Source organism: Podarcis liolepis, assembly GCF_965112155.1.
Source record: "Podarcis liolepis genome assembly, chromosome: 14".
NCBI lineage: Eukaryota > Metazoa > Chordata > Lepidosauria > Squamata > Lacertidae > Podarcis > Podarcis liolepis.
The window spans coordinates 48,667,199-48,681,385 of record NC_139569.1 but is presented as its reverse complement, the minus strand read 5'-3'; the positions used below and the strand labels follow the sequence as shown (position 1 = coordinate 48,681,385).

General features: G+C 42.1%; 1 protein-coding gene and 1 long non-coding RNA gene across 2 annotated transcripts in view; one reads left to right on the top strand and one right to left on the bottom strand.

The window, feature by feature from the left end:
* Positions 1-13,420, top strand: part of ADAM10 (ADAM metallopeptidase domain 10) — a 53,644-nt gene extending 40,224 nt beyond the window's left edge. The window contains exons 12-16 of the mRNA XM_083475711.1: positions 2,537-2,720; positions 3,483-3,591; positions 5,188-5,408; positions 9,635-9,761; positions 11,077-13,420. Coding sequence (XP_083331837.1) covers positions 2,537-2,720; positions 3,483-3,591; positions 5,188-5,408; positions 9,635-9,761; positions 11,077-11,171 — 736 coding nt within the window. The 3' untranslated portion in view covers positions 11,172-13,420. The remainder of the gene's footprint in view (positions 1-2,536; positions 2,721-3,482; positions 3,592-5,187; positions 5,409-9,634; positions 9,762-11,076) is intronic.
* Positions 9,680-11,068, bottom strand: LOC310693702. Its single transcript, XR_014519345.1, has 2 exons — positions 10,808-11,068; positions 9,680-10,546 (listed from the first exon to the last, which is right to left on the bottom strand). It is a non-coding gene; the product is annotated as an uncharacterized lncRNA (long non-coding RNA).
* Positions 13,421-14,187: the final 767 nt, after the last annotated feature.

Sequence of the window (14,187 nt, the reverse complement as noted above, 5' to 3'; positions counted from 1 at the left end):
TCCAAAAGGTTGAAAACCCATGGGCCTAGGGGTTTGCTGAGCATCAAATTTGGCTGCATGTTAGAAATACAACGTACCATATTTTTCGCTCTATTGGACGCACCAGACCACAGGACACACCTAGTTTTTAGAGGGGGAAATCAAGGAAAAAAATATTATTCCCCCCCAGCCCCAAAGAGCCACGGACAGGCTGCGCGCTTCCTCTTTAGCCTTGAGCAGCATCTTTAGCCTTGCACAACGGGAAAAGTTTCCTTTTTTATAATATTCCCCCCTCCAAACTAAAACGTTAATCTAGATAAAAACACTGATCCAGAGGAAAATAAGAGGGTGGAGAAAGGACGAAAAAAGAAAAAGAGGTAGAGATAGAGAGATTTTTAAAAAGTTGGCTTCTTTAGCCTTGCGCAGCCTCCCACGGCTGGAGAGATTGTGCAAGGCTTTTCTAGAGGAGGGAGAAGGGACTGACTGGCCGCGTCAGTCCCTTCTCCCTCCTGGGGAAAAGCCCGCAAGAGCCACGCGAAGCTTGTGTGTGGCTCTTGGGGGCTTTTCCTGCCTGCCTCCCCCCCTGCATTCGCTCCATAGGACGCCCAGACTTTCCCCCTTAGTTTTTAAGACGGAAAAACTGCGTCCTATGGTGCGAAAAATACTGTAAGTCAAGAGAATGGTCCAAGAAGGTAAGTGAAGAGATCATCGGCCTTCACAAACAAGGAGCAGGATACAAAAAGAAGGCACTGAATGTTCCTAGAGGCACATAGTTGGGAACATAGTTTGCAAGCTCAAAGTTAAAGGAACAATGGTTACATTACCTGGATGGGGCAGGGGGGAAAAGCTATCTGTGGCACCAACCAGATTTCTGAGAAGGCAGGCTGGGAAAAAATCTTGAGTGACTGCAAAAGAGCTGCAGCAAGACTTGGTGGCAGCAGGCACTGAGGTTTTAGTGAGCACAGTAAGGCACGTACTAAATGCAGAAGGTTTCCATCCCAGAACTCCCAAGACGTACACCACTACAAAGTCAGATCCAGTATGCTCAAAATCATATAAATAAGTCACAGAAGTTTTGGGATTCTGTTCTGTAGAGCAATGAAACAAAATTGGAATTTTTTGGCCCCATGGATCAGCGCTATATCTGGAGGAGGAAGAATGAAGCATATGCTGAGAAGAACACTGCCTACAGTGAAGCATGGTGGTGGCTCAGTGATGCTCTGGGGCTGCTTTGCATCCTCTGGCACTCAAAACTTGCAGTGTGTGGAAGGCAGGATGGATTCACTGAAGTATCAGGAAATCCTAGGAGGAAACATCGTGCCATCTGTGAGGAAGCTGAAGCTTGGACGTCACTGGACAGTGATCCCAAGCATACTTCAGATTCCACCAAGGTTTGATTGCAGAAGTCCTGGAAAATTCTACAGTGGCCATCACAGTTACCTGACTTGAACCTCATAGAAAATCTCTGGTGGGATTTGAAGAAGGCGGTTGCAGCATGCAAATCCAAGAGTATTACTGAACTGGAGGCCATTGCTCCTGAGGAATGGGCTAAGATTCCTCAGGAATTCTGCCAGAAACTGCTGTTTGGCTATGCATCTCTTTTGCAGAAGGTCATAGCAGCAAAAGGCTGCTACCTAAGTACTAAAGATACTTGCCCTGAAGGGGTTGAATAATAGTGAGACTGAAGAAGCCAATATAAGTTGCAATTTCAGCTGAATTTGGGGAAACCAATTGAAGCATCTGTTGTGTTGAGCTATTTCAATCGCTTTTGTTTGATTTGCTCATTGCAAACAGCTGAAAGTCTGTACATTTTGATAATAAACCTGATTTGCATTGGGGTTGAATAATTTTAATTGCCCTGATACATGTGAATAGAGTCACTATTTGAGGCTTTTCAGTAGTATATGAGGTTTTTTTAAAGAACACCGGTGGTGACAAAGTCCATGTCTTTTTATATTGTCGATCATGCTAGCTTTAGTCCTCTTTTCTGGCTCTGCTTTTGAGTTCCAAATTCCAATTTTCTGTTTTCCTCCTGCCAGTGGTATAGAACACATCCCTTCTGTTTGGCCTTTGATTCAGCTGACTAGGCTGTTTGCTCCTATTGATGTTGTTACCTCTGTTTTGCTTTTGTTGAATATATTTTATTTATTTGTTGCCTTGAACACTTGAAAGGCAGCTAATAAATTATTTGAAACTGAAGGAAGTGCCACAAGTGGGGCTGAGTGTGTTACACGTGAAAGGGAGACCCACATATTCTTTTCAGTGCCTTGTTCTTTTTACTACTGATTTAAGCTTTTGAATTCAGCTAAAAACTATCAGTGAGACTTTAAACAACCCTGTTATACCCACAGTCATAGGGATTAAACAGTGATAGGAGGCACCTTTTTAAGAGCAAGCTTATCGGTTAAAGTTTTGATCTATATTGGTGATGGGCTGTAGAACCAAAGCTAAAGTTAATCCTTCCAGCTAAATAACGAAAGGGTATGTGTGGGCTGAATAAGGTGACAGGAGGTACCTGTTAAGAAGTGACAACTGAGTATTTCCCTCTCTTTTACAGCCCCAGTCAAGGTCCCTGTTGTACACCATCTTGTACATTCAGGGTATTTGGAGCAAAGTGCCGAAATGATTCTGAGTGTGCGGAAGAAGGGAGGTGCAATGGCAACACTTCTTTCTGTCCAACATCTGCACCAAAGCCTAACTTGACGGACTGCAACAGAAATACACAAGTTTGCATAAATGGAGTAAGTCTTCTAGAGATGTTACAGAAAAGCTAAGGAATCAATTTCAGCTTACATGCTGCTGGCCCAGGATGATTGTATATTTCTCCCAGCTGGAATAAAGCATTTCCTTTATTGGGTAACAAGTGGAGAACCTGTGAAGTTTCTTAGTGTTTAGGAAATGGCATTCTGAAGCTTTGCATTGTCAGGCCTTGTATTCTGCCCAGTCTATATCAAGTGCCACCAGCTGCTGCATCCAGTTTTATTATTTCCAGAGTGGGAAAGGTATTACTCTCTGTACCGAAAAAAGTTCACAATATATGGTGGTGGTGGTTCTTCCTGTACAAATGATGAATGAAGGAGCGTCTCCACCCCCATCGTTCTACCCGGACACTGAGGTCCAGCACTGAGGGCCTTCTGGCGGTTCCCTCACTGCGAGAAAGCCAAGTTACAGGGAACCAGGCAGAGGGCCTTCTCAGTAGTGGCACCCGTCCTGTGGAACACCCTCCCACCAGATGTCAAAGAGAACAACAACTACCAGACTTTTAGAAGACATCTGAAGGCAGCCCTGTTTAGGGAAGCTTTTAATGTTTGATGTATTATAGTATTTTAATATTTTTTTGGAAGCCGCCCAGAGTGGCTGGGGAAGCCCAGCCAGATGGGCGGGGTATAAATAATAAATTGTTGTTGTTGTTGTTGTTGTTGTTGTTGTTGTTGTTGTTGTTACCTTAAGTTTTCTGGAATGTAAAGCATGTATGGGAAATAACTGTATCTTTTCTTCTCTAGCAATGTGCTGGTTCTATCTGTGAGAAGTATGGTTTAGAAGAATGTACATGTGCTAGTACAGATGCAAAGGATGATAAAGAATTATGCCATGTATGCTGCATGGAGAAAAGTAAGTTCTCTTCACATTAAAACATAAATAGTGTAAGCTTGGATTTTGATACTAGAATTTCAGATACTTTTATTTAATAAAACTGAAGCTGAGGAAAAGTTTGCAGAGTTATTCAGAGAACCTTACCATGAAGAAAGATGATTGCCTCAAGAGGTGGATCTTGTGTGCCATTAAGGACAGCCAAGTGTGAGGACACAATCAACTGAGAGGTCCTGGTAAAAGCACTTCTAGCCATTGAGGCTCCCTGGGAGTCCAGTGACGGAGTGGGATCCAGATTCATCCCCAGACTGTGCAGCTGAACAGGCAATTGACCAACATCTCTGACATGGAAGCCCCTCACCGACAATACCTCCATCCTGTCAGGGTCCAAGCATGGCTTATTTTGTGCACAAGTTAAAGGTAAAGGTACCCCTGCCAGTCGTGTCTGACTCTGGGGTTGCGCGCCCATCTCGCTTAAGAGGCCGGGGGCCAGCGCTGTCCGCAGACACTTCCGGGTCACGTGGCCAGCGTGACAAAGCTGCTCTGGTGAGCCAGCACCAGCGCAGCACACGGAAACGCCGTTTACCTTCCCGCTAGAAAGCGGTACCTATTTATCTACTTGCACTTAAGGGTGCTTTCGAACTGCTAGGTGGGCAGGAGCTGGGACCGAACGACGGGAGCTCACCCCGCAGCGGGGATTCGAACCGCCGACCATGCAATCGGCAAGTCTTAGGCGCTGAGGTTTTACCCACAGCGCCACCCGTGTCATTGTGCACAAGCTTTCTTTATTTAAAAAATCTCTGCTCCTTTGCAGCAGGAAATGAAATTACTCATGTGAGAAACCATCCCAGTGCATTGTGTGCTATTCTACTAGTTCAAATGGTGTTCCTCTCTTTTCTCTTTCAACCACCAAAATGTCTTGGCTCAGTCCTGGTTGTAACACTTCAATCTCATGAAGACTATCCATTTAACCTGAGGGCAGGAGGAACCTCCAGCCCACCAACCTAATTATGCTCACCAGACCTCTGAATTTGACCCATGAGGCCTTTCGGGCAAACTGGATCCATCTATCAGTTACCCAGTGACCTGTGATGTCAGGCGTAAAGATCTGTTATCTCTGATCTTGGCAGTAAGTGATGACAAGGGACCTCAGATCTTAGTGCTAAGTGCATCAGTACTTGTACCGAGATAAGCTTATATCTGGTCTTTAATGCTGTAGTGCTTAGCACTGAGATAACCAATAAGCCTCTGCCTGCTCTTTGTAAAAGGCAGCAAGATCTTAACCCATGATATGAGAAATGGCAACCCACTCTTGGAGCATTTCCATTCATCCACAGATTTCTTGCTTTGCAATCCTGGCTTGAATTTGAAGTGGGGCGGCAAAGGAAGAATCATAACACAACAAGTGATTGGCAGTTGTGTGGCCCCACCCACCTGTCAAAATGACCCATGGATCAATTTCCTACCCCTGATTTAAGTAATGATTGCTGTCCTGTACTTCTTACGTTCTTTCAATACACATGTAATTGCGGGCAGGCTGTTGCTTGTGATGCATTTTGTTGTATTGCTCTTCCTAAAAATAACATCTGTTCTTAAAATGTTTTTTGCTTTATCCAGTGCTTCCAGACTCCTGTGCAAGTACAGGATCTGCTAAATGGAAGAACTTCTTCGATCACAAAACTATTACCCTGCAGCCTGGGTCACCCTGCAATGATTTTAAAGGTTACTGTGATGTGTTCATGAGGTGTCGATTGGTAGATGCTGACGGCCCCTTAGCCAGGTTAAAGAAGGCCATTTTTAATCCAGAGCTGTATGAAAACATTGCAGAATGGATCGTTGTAAGTTTTTAAACATAAGAAATCTCTAATACTATGTTGTAAACTGTGGTAAAGCTTGCCATTTTCAGTTGTTTTGAATTTGAATTAATTCCCACCTCCAAAGAAAAACCTCTTTGATTGCCACAATTCTACAATGCTACTTTGATGAGTAGTGCTTTTACAAGAGCAGTAGTTCATTTTCTTCAGAGCCATTGTAGCATCTGCTTTGCTGATCTGTAAATATTTACCCGAAGGGTAGCATGCTAGCAGTTTTATTGATGCACCACTAGGAGTCAGGTTCTCCCCCCCCCCCCCGCCCTCAATATGGATAATGGTAAAATTCTCCTGCAATCATACAGATTCTGCTTTAAGAAAGTTGTATCCTTTTTCTAATGAAGCAGAGTGGTAGTACACTGTTGAATAAAGTGGGGTGGGAGGATGACGAAAAGCCATTAAGAATTGCTAGAAGCTCTACTCGTGAGCTCTTGTAATTTCTAGTTTTCAGAATTTGTGTATGTGTAACATTGGCCATGGTTGCTGGGGCTGATGGGACATATAGGTAGTTCAGTTACATCTGGAGAACCAAAGGTTCCCTGTATATTATATTATATTATATTATATTATATTATATTATATTATATTATATTATATTATATTATATTATATTATATTATATTATATTATATTATATTATATTATATTATATTATATTATATTATTATATTATATTATATTATATTATATTATATTATATTATATTATATTATATTATATTATATTATATTATATTATATTATATTATATTATGACACAAATAGATAGATATATTTAGATAGATATATTTAGACACAAATAGATAAAGCTTGTTGCCAGCTTTGGGTATGACAAGAGGTGAAAAAGGCTGTTGTGCACTTTCCAGGCTTTAGAAGACAGTGTGCTATGTGGCTAGAACATTGGACTTGGTCCAGGAAGAGCTGGCTTAGATTCTTGCTTGGCCATGAAGCTTACTAGGTGACCTTAGGCAAGGCATGATTAGTCTTAGTACAGTGGGGGTTGACATGAGGGAAACTGCATAACCCTGTGCTTCTTAGAGGAAGGGTGAGATAAAGATCCAATAGGCAGGCAGCTTCACTGATTTGTGTGCATCTGTATTGGCTGAGTGCCAGGAAAAATAGATTTTGATGTTTATATTTCTATGCTGCTTTTCATTCAAATGAATCCCAAAGCAGCTTGCAAACAATAAATAATAGTAACATGGTAGAGCATAATAGAACATCACAAATACAGCATGAATCAAATGAAATAACTAAAAAATCATCAATATAATAATTACAATCTATAAAACACTATTAACAAAACAGCAACTAAAAAACAAGCTGCACTGTAATTAAAGCAAAAGTCATATGATTAACAAATCAATACAGCATGTATAATCTATAAAACAGTATTAACAACATGAACAAAAAAGCAGCCAAAAATACACTAAGCTCTGTTAAATTCATACTGCACCCCCATGAATCATATTCTTTCACTCTGTTTAGCGCATTGAAATACAGTGGTACCTCAGGTTACATATGCTTCAGGTTACATACGCTTCAGTTTACAGACTCCGCTAATCCAGAAATAGTGCTTCAGGTTAAGAACTTTGCTTCAGGATAAGAACAGAAATTGTGCTTCAGCGGCGTGGCAGCAGCAGGAGGCCCCATTAACTAAAGTGGTGCTTCAGGTTAAGAACAGTTTCAGGTTAAGTACGGACCTCCGGAACGAATTAAGTACTTAACCCGAGGTACCACTGTACACATGTGCATAACAAATACCTTCTGACAGTTCTTCAGGCCAGACATGGGCCACACTGGTGAAACCAGCCACCCTATGATGGAAACAGAGTCTCTCCTCAGAGTTTGGAAACAGCTCTCTTATAAAATCTAGGGCTGGAGGGTGGGGCAAAGCAGGTGGGAAAAGCCATTACCTGCTGGCCAACTCAGTGTCTCTCTCACAGTTCTTCCTCTGGATATTACTGTGTTTCATTTCACATTTTCCCTTTATTCACCAGGAGAACAGGAAATGTTATGTTATAATGAAACATTTTCAGGGTTGTTTAGGAATGGAAAAGAATGGGAATTGCCAGATAAGAAATTTTCATACACACACTCAGTAGCTAGGTTTATTGCAGTAATATGTTTTTGACCTAGCACATTTTCCAAACAGTGACCATTGCCCGTGTCCATGGGCGTAGCCAGGATTTTTGTTAAGGGGGGCAGGCTTTTGTTGGAGGAAGCAGAACCCCAGTTAAGTATTTTTATTGATATGTGGGGCAGCTGCACCCCCCAGCTAAGCCCATGCCCATGTCCTTTAAATCTGGTCTCTTGAGGGGCTGATTCTCACCTCATTACATTAGAGAAGCTCTGCCATTGTCTTACCATGGTTGGTGGCTTGTTCAGGCCTGGATGCCACTGCATTCCTTTATTCCTGCTGAATTGTGATTGTCAGACACGTTCTGTTTCGTCTGGTGACCAGTCAGCCTCCATATCTGTACTACTTCTAATGAGACCTCATGGGAGGCAGGTCGTGCAGTCAGCTCTTCCTTAGCAGCTCTCAGTTTTGTGTGCAGTAAATGGTAGTTGGTAGAATTCTTTGGTGCCCTCTGATTTCCAAATCTATAGCTGCTGTATATGTCTCAGTTGTAAATGGTTCCTTATACACTGCCAAAAGTGCAGCCATTTCAGCTTCCTTTTGCCACCTTACTCTGAATCTGGCCAATCTAACTGCTGGTGCAGTATCCATCTTTTCTTCTCTTAACAAATTTTATGTTTGGTCACTGTTTTTAAAAAGTTCAATAAAATGTTGTCCTGTTCCAGTTTTATCTTCAGCATTTTCAGGTACAGGGCACATTGTTAGCTCTAACATGCAACTTGGGGCTGAGGTTTAAATATTTTGCCATACAAATATGTACTGTGTACCTGGGCATGGAAAGAAGGTCTCTGCCTCCTTTCATCACTGATGTATCACTTAGCCAAAATGATTAACATAGTTCCCAAATGCCAGGTCAGAATAGCACCTGTGGCCAGCCCTCTGCTCTCAGGAGATTTGCATATGATGAGTGCCCTTTGTGACACAGATTACAGGACAGAGAATGGGACCTTTTCCCCCACCCCAATTCCCACCCTGCCTGCCCACAGGAGATTCACTTCTATAATATATAAAAAGTGAGATGTCACTCGTCTCTTATTTGTTTTTCCTGCTCTTGTCCTGTGTTCTGTCTTTTTCTCTCTCAAATGCTACTGTCCCCAGCGAAATGCAGCTGCCATTGTCACAACCCACCAGTGTCCTGTTCCAATCTCTTCTCCTTTAGTAATTCTATTAGTGCGGTATTGTCTAGTTTTTCCTATGGAGTTTGGGCAGTTTCCAAGATGGAGCTTAACCTTTTATTCTCTATATCAGTCCTGGGAAAATTCACTTTTCTAGACTCAAGTCAGTTTACTTTTTTGGAAAATGATTGCATTAATATATGGATGACTACTCTTGATTTTAACCTGCAAATTCAAATTGAATTAAAGCCAGAGAATGTAGTGGAGAAACTTCAACACAATAATTAGATTTGCTAATGGTTAAATGGCTTTTGCTTTGCAATTTGTGAATCGTCCAACTTCAGCCTTGTTTCTAGTGCTGGGGTGGGGGAGGTGTGAGGAGGGCAAGTGCCTGTCCCGAGAAAGCAGATGACCTGTCCAGGTTTGGGTAGTTGAACTGGTTTCTGCATTCATTTGCCTCCCTCCTGAGAACTTTACCCATTTGATTTTTCCTTTAGTGCTGTAACTGCTTTTATAACCATCTAAACCACTCCCAGGTATGCTTTTATAAAAGGTTTAACCAAACAGTAGGTGGTTGACAGGCCCTCAACGATGCTGCTTCGTTCAGCTTTACTTGATAATAGTCAAAACAAGCCACCTACTCTCCTTTCATTGCTGGGGTCTGCATGCCCTCTGCTGCCACCACCAGACCCCCTTCTGGTGGACCATAGAGTAAGGCAGGTGGGCTGCAGCTGAGGAGCCAGCAGCTAAGGCTGGGATCCATGGGCCTCTCCCCAACTCCATGGGGGCTCTCAGGGGTCCTAGAATCTCATTCATAGAGACCTCTGGTGGCATTTGAGGAATAAAGCTATCTCTTTGCACTGATTTTAAGATGCAGTAGGGTTTTACATGCACATCTATCTTAAAAATAGTCTTTTGTGTTCTGTCACAATATTTCAGATATACTGGTGGGCTGTCCTGCTTATGGGGATTGCGCTGATCATGTTTATGGCCGGTTTCATTAAGATATGCAGTGTTCATACCCCAAGCAGCAACCCAAAGCTGCCACCACCTAAACCTCTCCCAGGTAAGCACCTTCATGTTGTGACTTCTGTAAATTCTGTGTAACCTCTTCTGTATAATGGAAAATGTCACTGGCACCTTGTAGCAGTTGCACTATGAAAGGGCAGGGCTGTGTTTCCTCAAAATGCTCTTGTATATAGAAGAGGAAAACCTATGAGAAGGTGCTGCCCTATTGGATACTCAGAGGCTTAAAAGTCAGTTGTCCCTTCAGCTGTCAAATCTTTGTGGACTTAGTATAATGGGTGGTATCCTTAACTCCTTCACACTAATGGGCTTGTACTGCCTCTAAAGGAGTAGGTATGAAGCTTATGTTATTGGAAGTGCAAATGACCTAGGTGGCTGTTACCTGTTTAGTCTGGTACAACAGCTGTATCTGATAGCCCATGTGTTGCTAACATTGAGAATGGATTACTGCAATGTGCTCTGTGTGGGCCTTGTTCACATAGGAGAAGCTAGGACAGAATGCAGCAGCTAGACTACTGATGAGGGCAGAAAGCTGGCACCTCTGCTAAAACTTCTGTACTGGTTGCCCATGTGCTACAGGGCCAGGTTCAAGGTTCTTGTGTTGATAAACAAAACTCAGGATGCTTTAAGGACTGCCTGAGCTGTTGTATTTCAGCCCAATCACGGAGAACATCCAGAGGAGAGCTGTTGTCCTCTGTGTTGCAGGGGCCTGACTGGCCTCAGCCTAGAGATCAGACTTTTTGTGTCACCACCAGTCCCATGCTGTGGAGCACTCCACCAGCAGAAACTGAGCAGGCATTTTGACTTTCAGGCTTCACCTGGCAACTTACCGTATTTTTTGCTCTATAAGACTCACTTTTTCCCTCCTAAAAAGTAAGGGGAAATGTGTGTGCGTCTTATGGAGCGAATGCAGGCTGCGCAGCTATCCCAGAAGCCAGAACAGCAAAAAGGATGGCTGCTTTCACTGTGCAGCGATCCGTCTTGCTGTTCTGGCTTCTGAGATTCAGAATATTTTTTTTCTTGTTTTCCTCCTCCAAAAACTAGGTGCGACTTGTGGTCTGGTGCGTCTTATAGAGCGAAAAATACGGTACTTTACGCTGACAGGCCTTTGCAGTTGCATAAAATGGTTGTCTCAACCACTGTTTTGCTTTTCCTTTGTTTAATGTACCCCCCCCCCCGATGTTTTGCAGGAAGAGGGAGAACTGATCTTGAGTACTCTGTGCTTGGCATCTTTGTTCTTACCTTAGATAGGCAATCAAAGGCCTTGCACATTTGCATATAGCACATTAAGCCTTAGGTTTTGACTGGTCTCTAAACAGGCAATATGTTTTTTTAAACTATGCTTTTTTCTGCAGGCACTTTGAAGCGAAGGAGACCGCCCCAAACAGCTCAGCCTCCTCCACGCCAGAGGCCCCGGGAGAGTTATCAGATGGGACACATGAGACGTTAAGTGCTGTTTTTTGCCTTGGTTCTTCCTAGTGCCTACAGTGGGAAAATTTCACTCCAAAGAAAACCTATATTAAGTCATTGTCCCTGGTCTAACTTTCAACTAAAAAGCAGAAGAAAAAAAGGCAAGATGTGGAGATGTTCAATGCTCGCATTTCCCTGCCCCAAAAGAGAAGCGGCTGATCTTGAAGCAGATTTTTAACCGCCTTCAGCACCATGATTTCGACCTTCTCCTCCCTGTGCTCTTCGTTGTTGCCTTTTCTTCACTTGGAGGCAAACATGGCTCTTGTGAAACTCCTCTTCACATGAATTAAAGCATATATTTTTCAACTGTTGAGGCTAGGAAGCTAGACATTGGAGACATTACTTTGCCAATGTACATAAAATGTTATATGCAGACATTGTATTTCTCATGTACACCTGTACTTCTGTGTGCAATTGTAAAACAAGAGAATTGCAATATGGATGTTTCTTTGTATTATAAACCTTTTACGCTCTTAATGAAGAAATTACTGTTTAATTGACATACTCAGGATAACAGAGGTTGAAGGTGTATAAAAGTCTGGATTCTGTAATGCTTTATGCAGGAATTGTGAATCGGATCGAATCCTTTTTTAAATGTATCTATATTATGGTCAGAATTACTGCTAACATTCACTCTGGATGCAAAACCCAGATTTCTCATCCTGCACAAGCCCCACTAAAATGAACGAAGCTCTGCTCTGATCCAAAGGGGGCTTGTGGAGGAAATGTCCCCTCTGGATTGTGCTTTCTCTCTCGCATTGTGCCGCTGCTGTCCTGGGGATAGCACATGCCAGAATGTTCCCATCATTAATTTTTATGTAAAATATATGATTTCTGAGAGCTCAGCATAAGTATTTTCCAAAAAAAGGAAGAAAAAAAAATCTTTGCCTGTTAAATGATCGACTTCTTTTTTCATGCTTTGGTAGAAAGACAAGTGTGTTCTATTTTTCCTCAGAAGATTGCAACTGACTTTTCTTTGATATGCTCTGATAGTCTTAATATGTGGTAATTAGGTTCCCAGTTCTGACAGATATGGGAGAGATGAAAAGTTGTTTAATTTTTTTGTTTAAGTATTTTGGTAATTCTTCAGCATGATACTGTTCTTAAGGATAACCACTAAACAAAAGTAACTGCCGCAGAGTCTGCTGTAGTTGTGTTTTAATTGTGTAGGCTGGGGAATGTCCACAAAAGGCGCTTAAAGGACTCCGGAAGCTCAACAGCACAATGGCCCAAAGTTTTTATTATGAGTGTAAATAATTGGCATTTTAAAACAAAGTAGAAACAAAAGCAATGTCATAATATGCTTAACTGCTATGCAGGAAATGGAAGAGGGCATTATTCAAGCTTGTGATACGCTGCTTCTGTTTTTCCAAAAGCACCAAGCTAATTAGGGAACAAATGGCTGTAAAAATATTTCTGGCTTTGCTTGGGAAGCAAATTTTATTAAGGGGTTGGCCAGGGTTTTGTTTTGTTTTCCAAGAGTATACAGTTTACACACACATTCTCATAATGTGAAGCAAGCCAGCAAGGCCAAAAATGTTAAAAGAATATAATGAAATCTCTTCCTTGTAAAACTTGTACAGTATGTGGTGACTTTTTTCAAAATACAGCTTTTTTGTACATGGTTTAGAGACAAATTTTGTACATGAAACCCCCAGACCAATAGACTATAAATAATTCTGAAGGATCTTAACTAGTTAGAAATCTGTAGTTGCTTTTAAACCATTTTAAAATACATTTTGGGGTGGTTCTGTTCTTGTTCTGTTCTTCAGACTGTGCAAAGGCTGGAAGCTAGGTTTGCATTTCTAAAATGGTGACTTTTGTTCTGCAAGAGTTCATAGTAACTTCTTGAGTGTGGTAGATCTTGGAACATGTAAATTCCTTGCTTGTAATGTTCTCCTGTGGCTAGGGTGCCTGGCAGAGAGCTGGCTACCCTGTTTTATTTTGGGTCTAAGTTTCATGTTTTCTGCAAAGAGAAAAGTGCACTGAACTCTCCACTACAAGTTAAGATGTGGTAAATTAAAACAAGATTATCAAGGCAAATTGCAATCTAATACTACTGTCAGTTTAATGTCCACTGTGTTTTATACAGTATCCTTTTTTTTTTTTTTGGTTCACTTTGGAAATTTTTACTAAAAAGTTGCAAAAATAAAATAAAGTATTGTGCAAACAAATGTAAGGTTTTTTTTAAAACTTGAAATGCATTAATAAATAGACCTGATGAAATCACCCTGGAAGTTGAGCTCTTTCTCAGAATTGAAGGGCAGTCAATTCTGATGTGCCTTCCTACATTTCACTGCCAGAAGCAGGCTGTGCTTCTTAGTAAAGGTAAAGGTACCCCTGCCCGTACGGGCTAGTCTTGTCAGACTCTAGGGTTGTGCGCTCATCTCACTCTAGAGGCCAGGAGCCGGCGCTGTCCGCAGACACTTCCGGGTCACGTGGCCAGTGTGACATTGCTGCTCTGGCGATCCTGCACCAGAGCGGCACACAGAATGCCGTTTACCTTCCCACTATAAAGTGGTACCTATTTATCTACTTGCACTTAAGAGTGCTTTTGAACTGCTAGGTGGGCAGGAGCTGGGACCGAAAGACGGGAGCTCACCCCGCCGCGGGGATTCGAACTGCCGACCATATGATCGGCAAGTCCTAGGCACTGTGGTATTACCCACAGTGCCACCCATGTCCTGTGCTTCTTAGTAGATCTCATTTTATTGATGTGGCTCAAAAAGGGGGGGTCTCAGTTAAACATGCCCCAAATCATACTGCTGCTGTATCTGCAAGTGCTTCATCCAGGCCTGTAAAACTTTATCTCAGTACAGTGCTATGGTGTGATTATCAAAATATTTGTGCTTTATTGAAACGTGTTTGTGGGTTAGAGGCTCGTGTGCATGCATGTATGTGTATGTGTGTGTGTGTGTGTATGTGTGTTTTTTAAGGGATGGATTGGACTATTTCTTATCAATGTCAATTTTATTAGTGCAACACTATGCATTGGT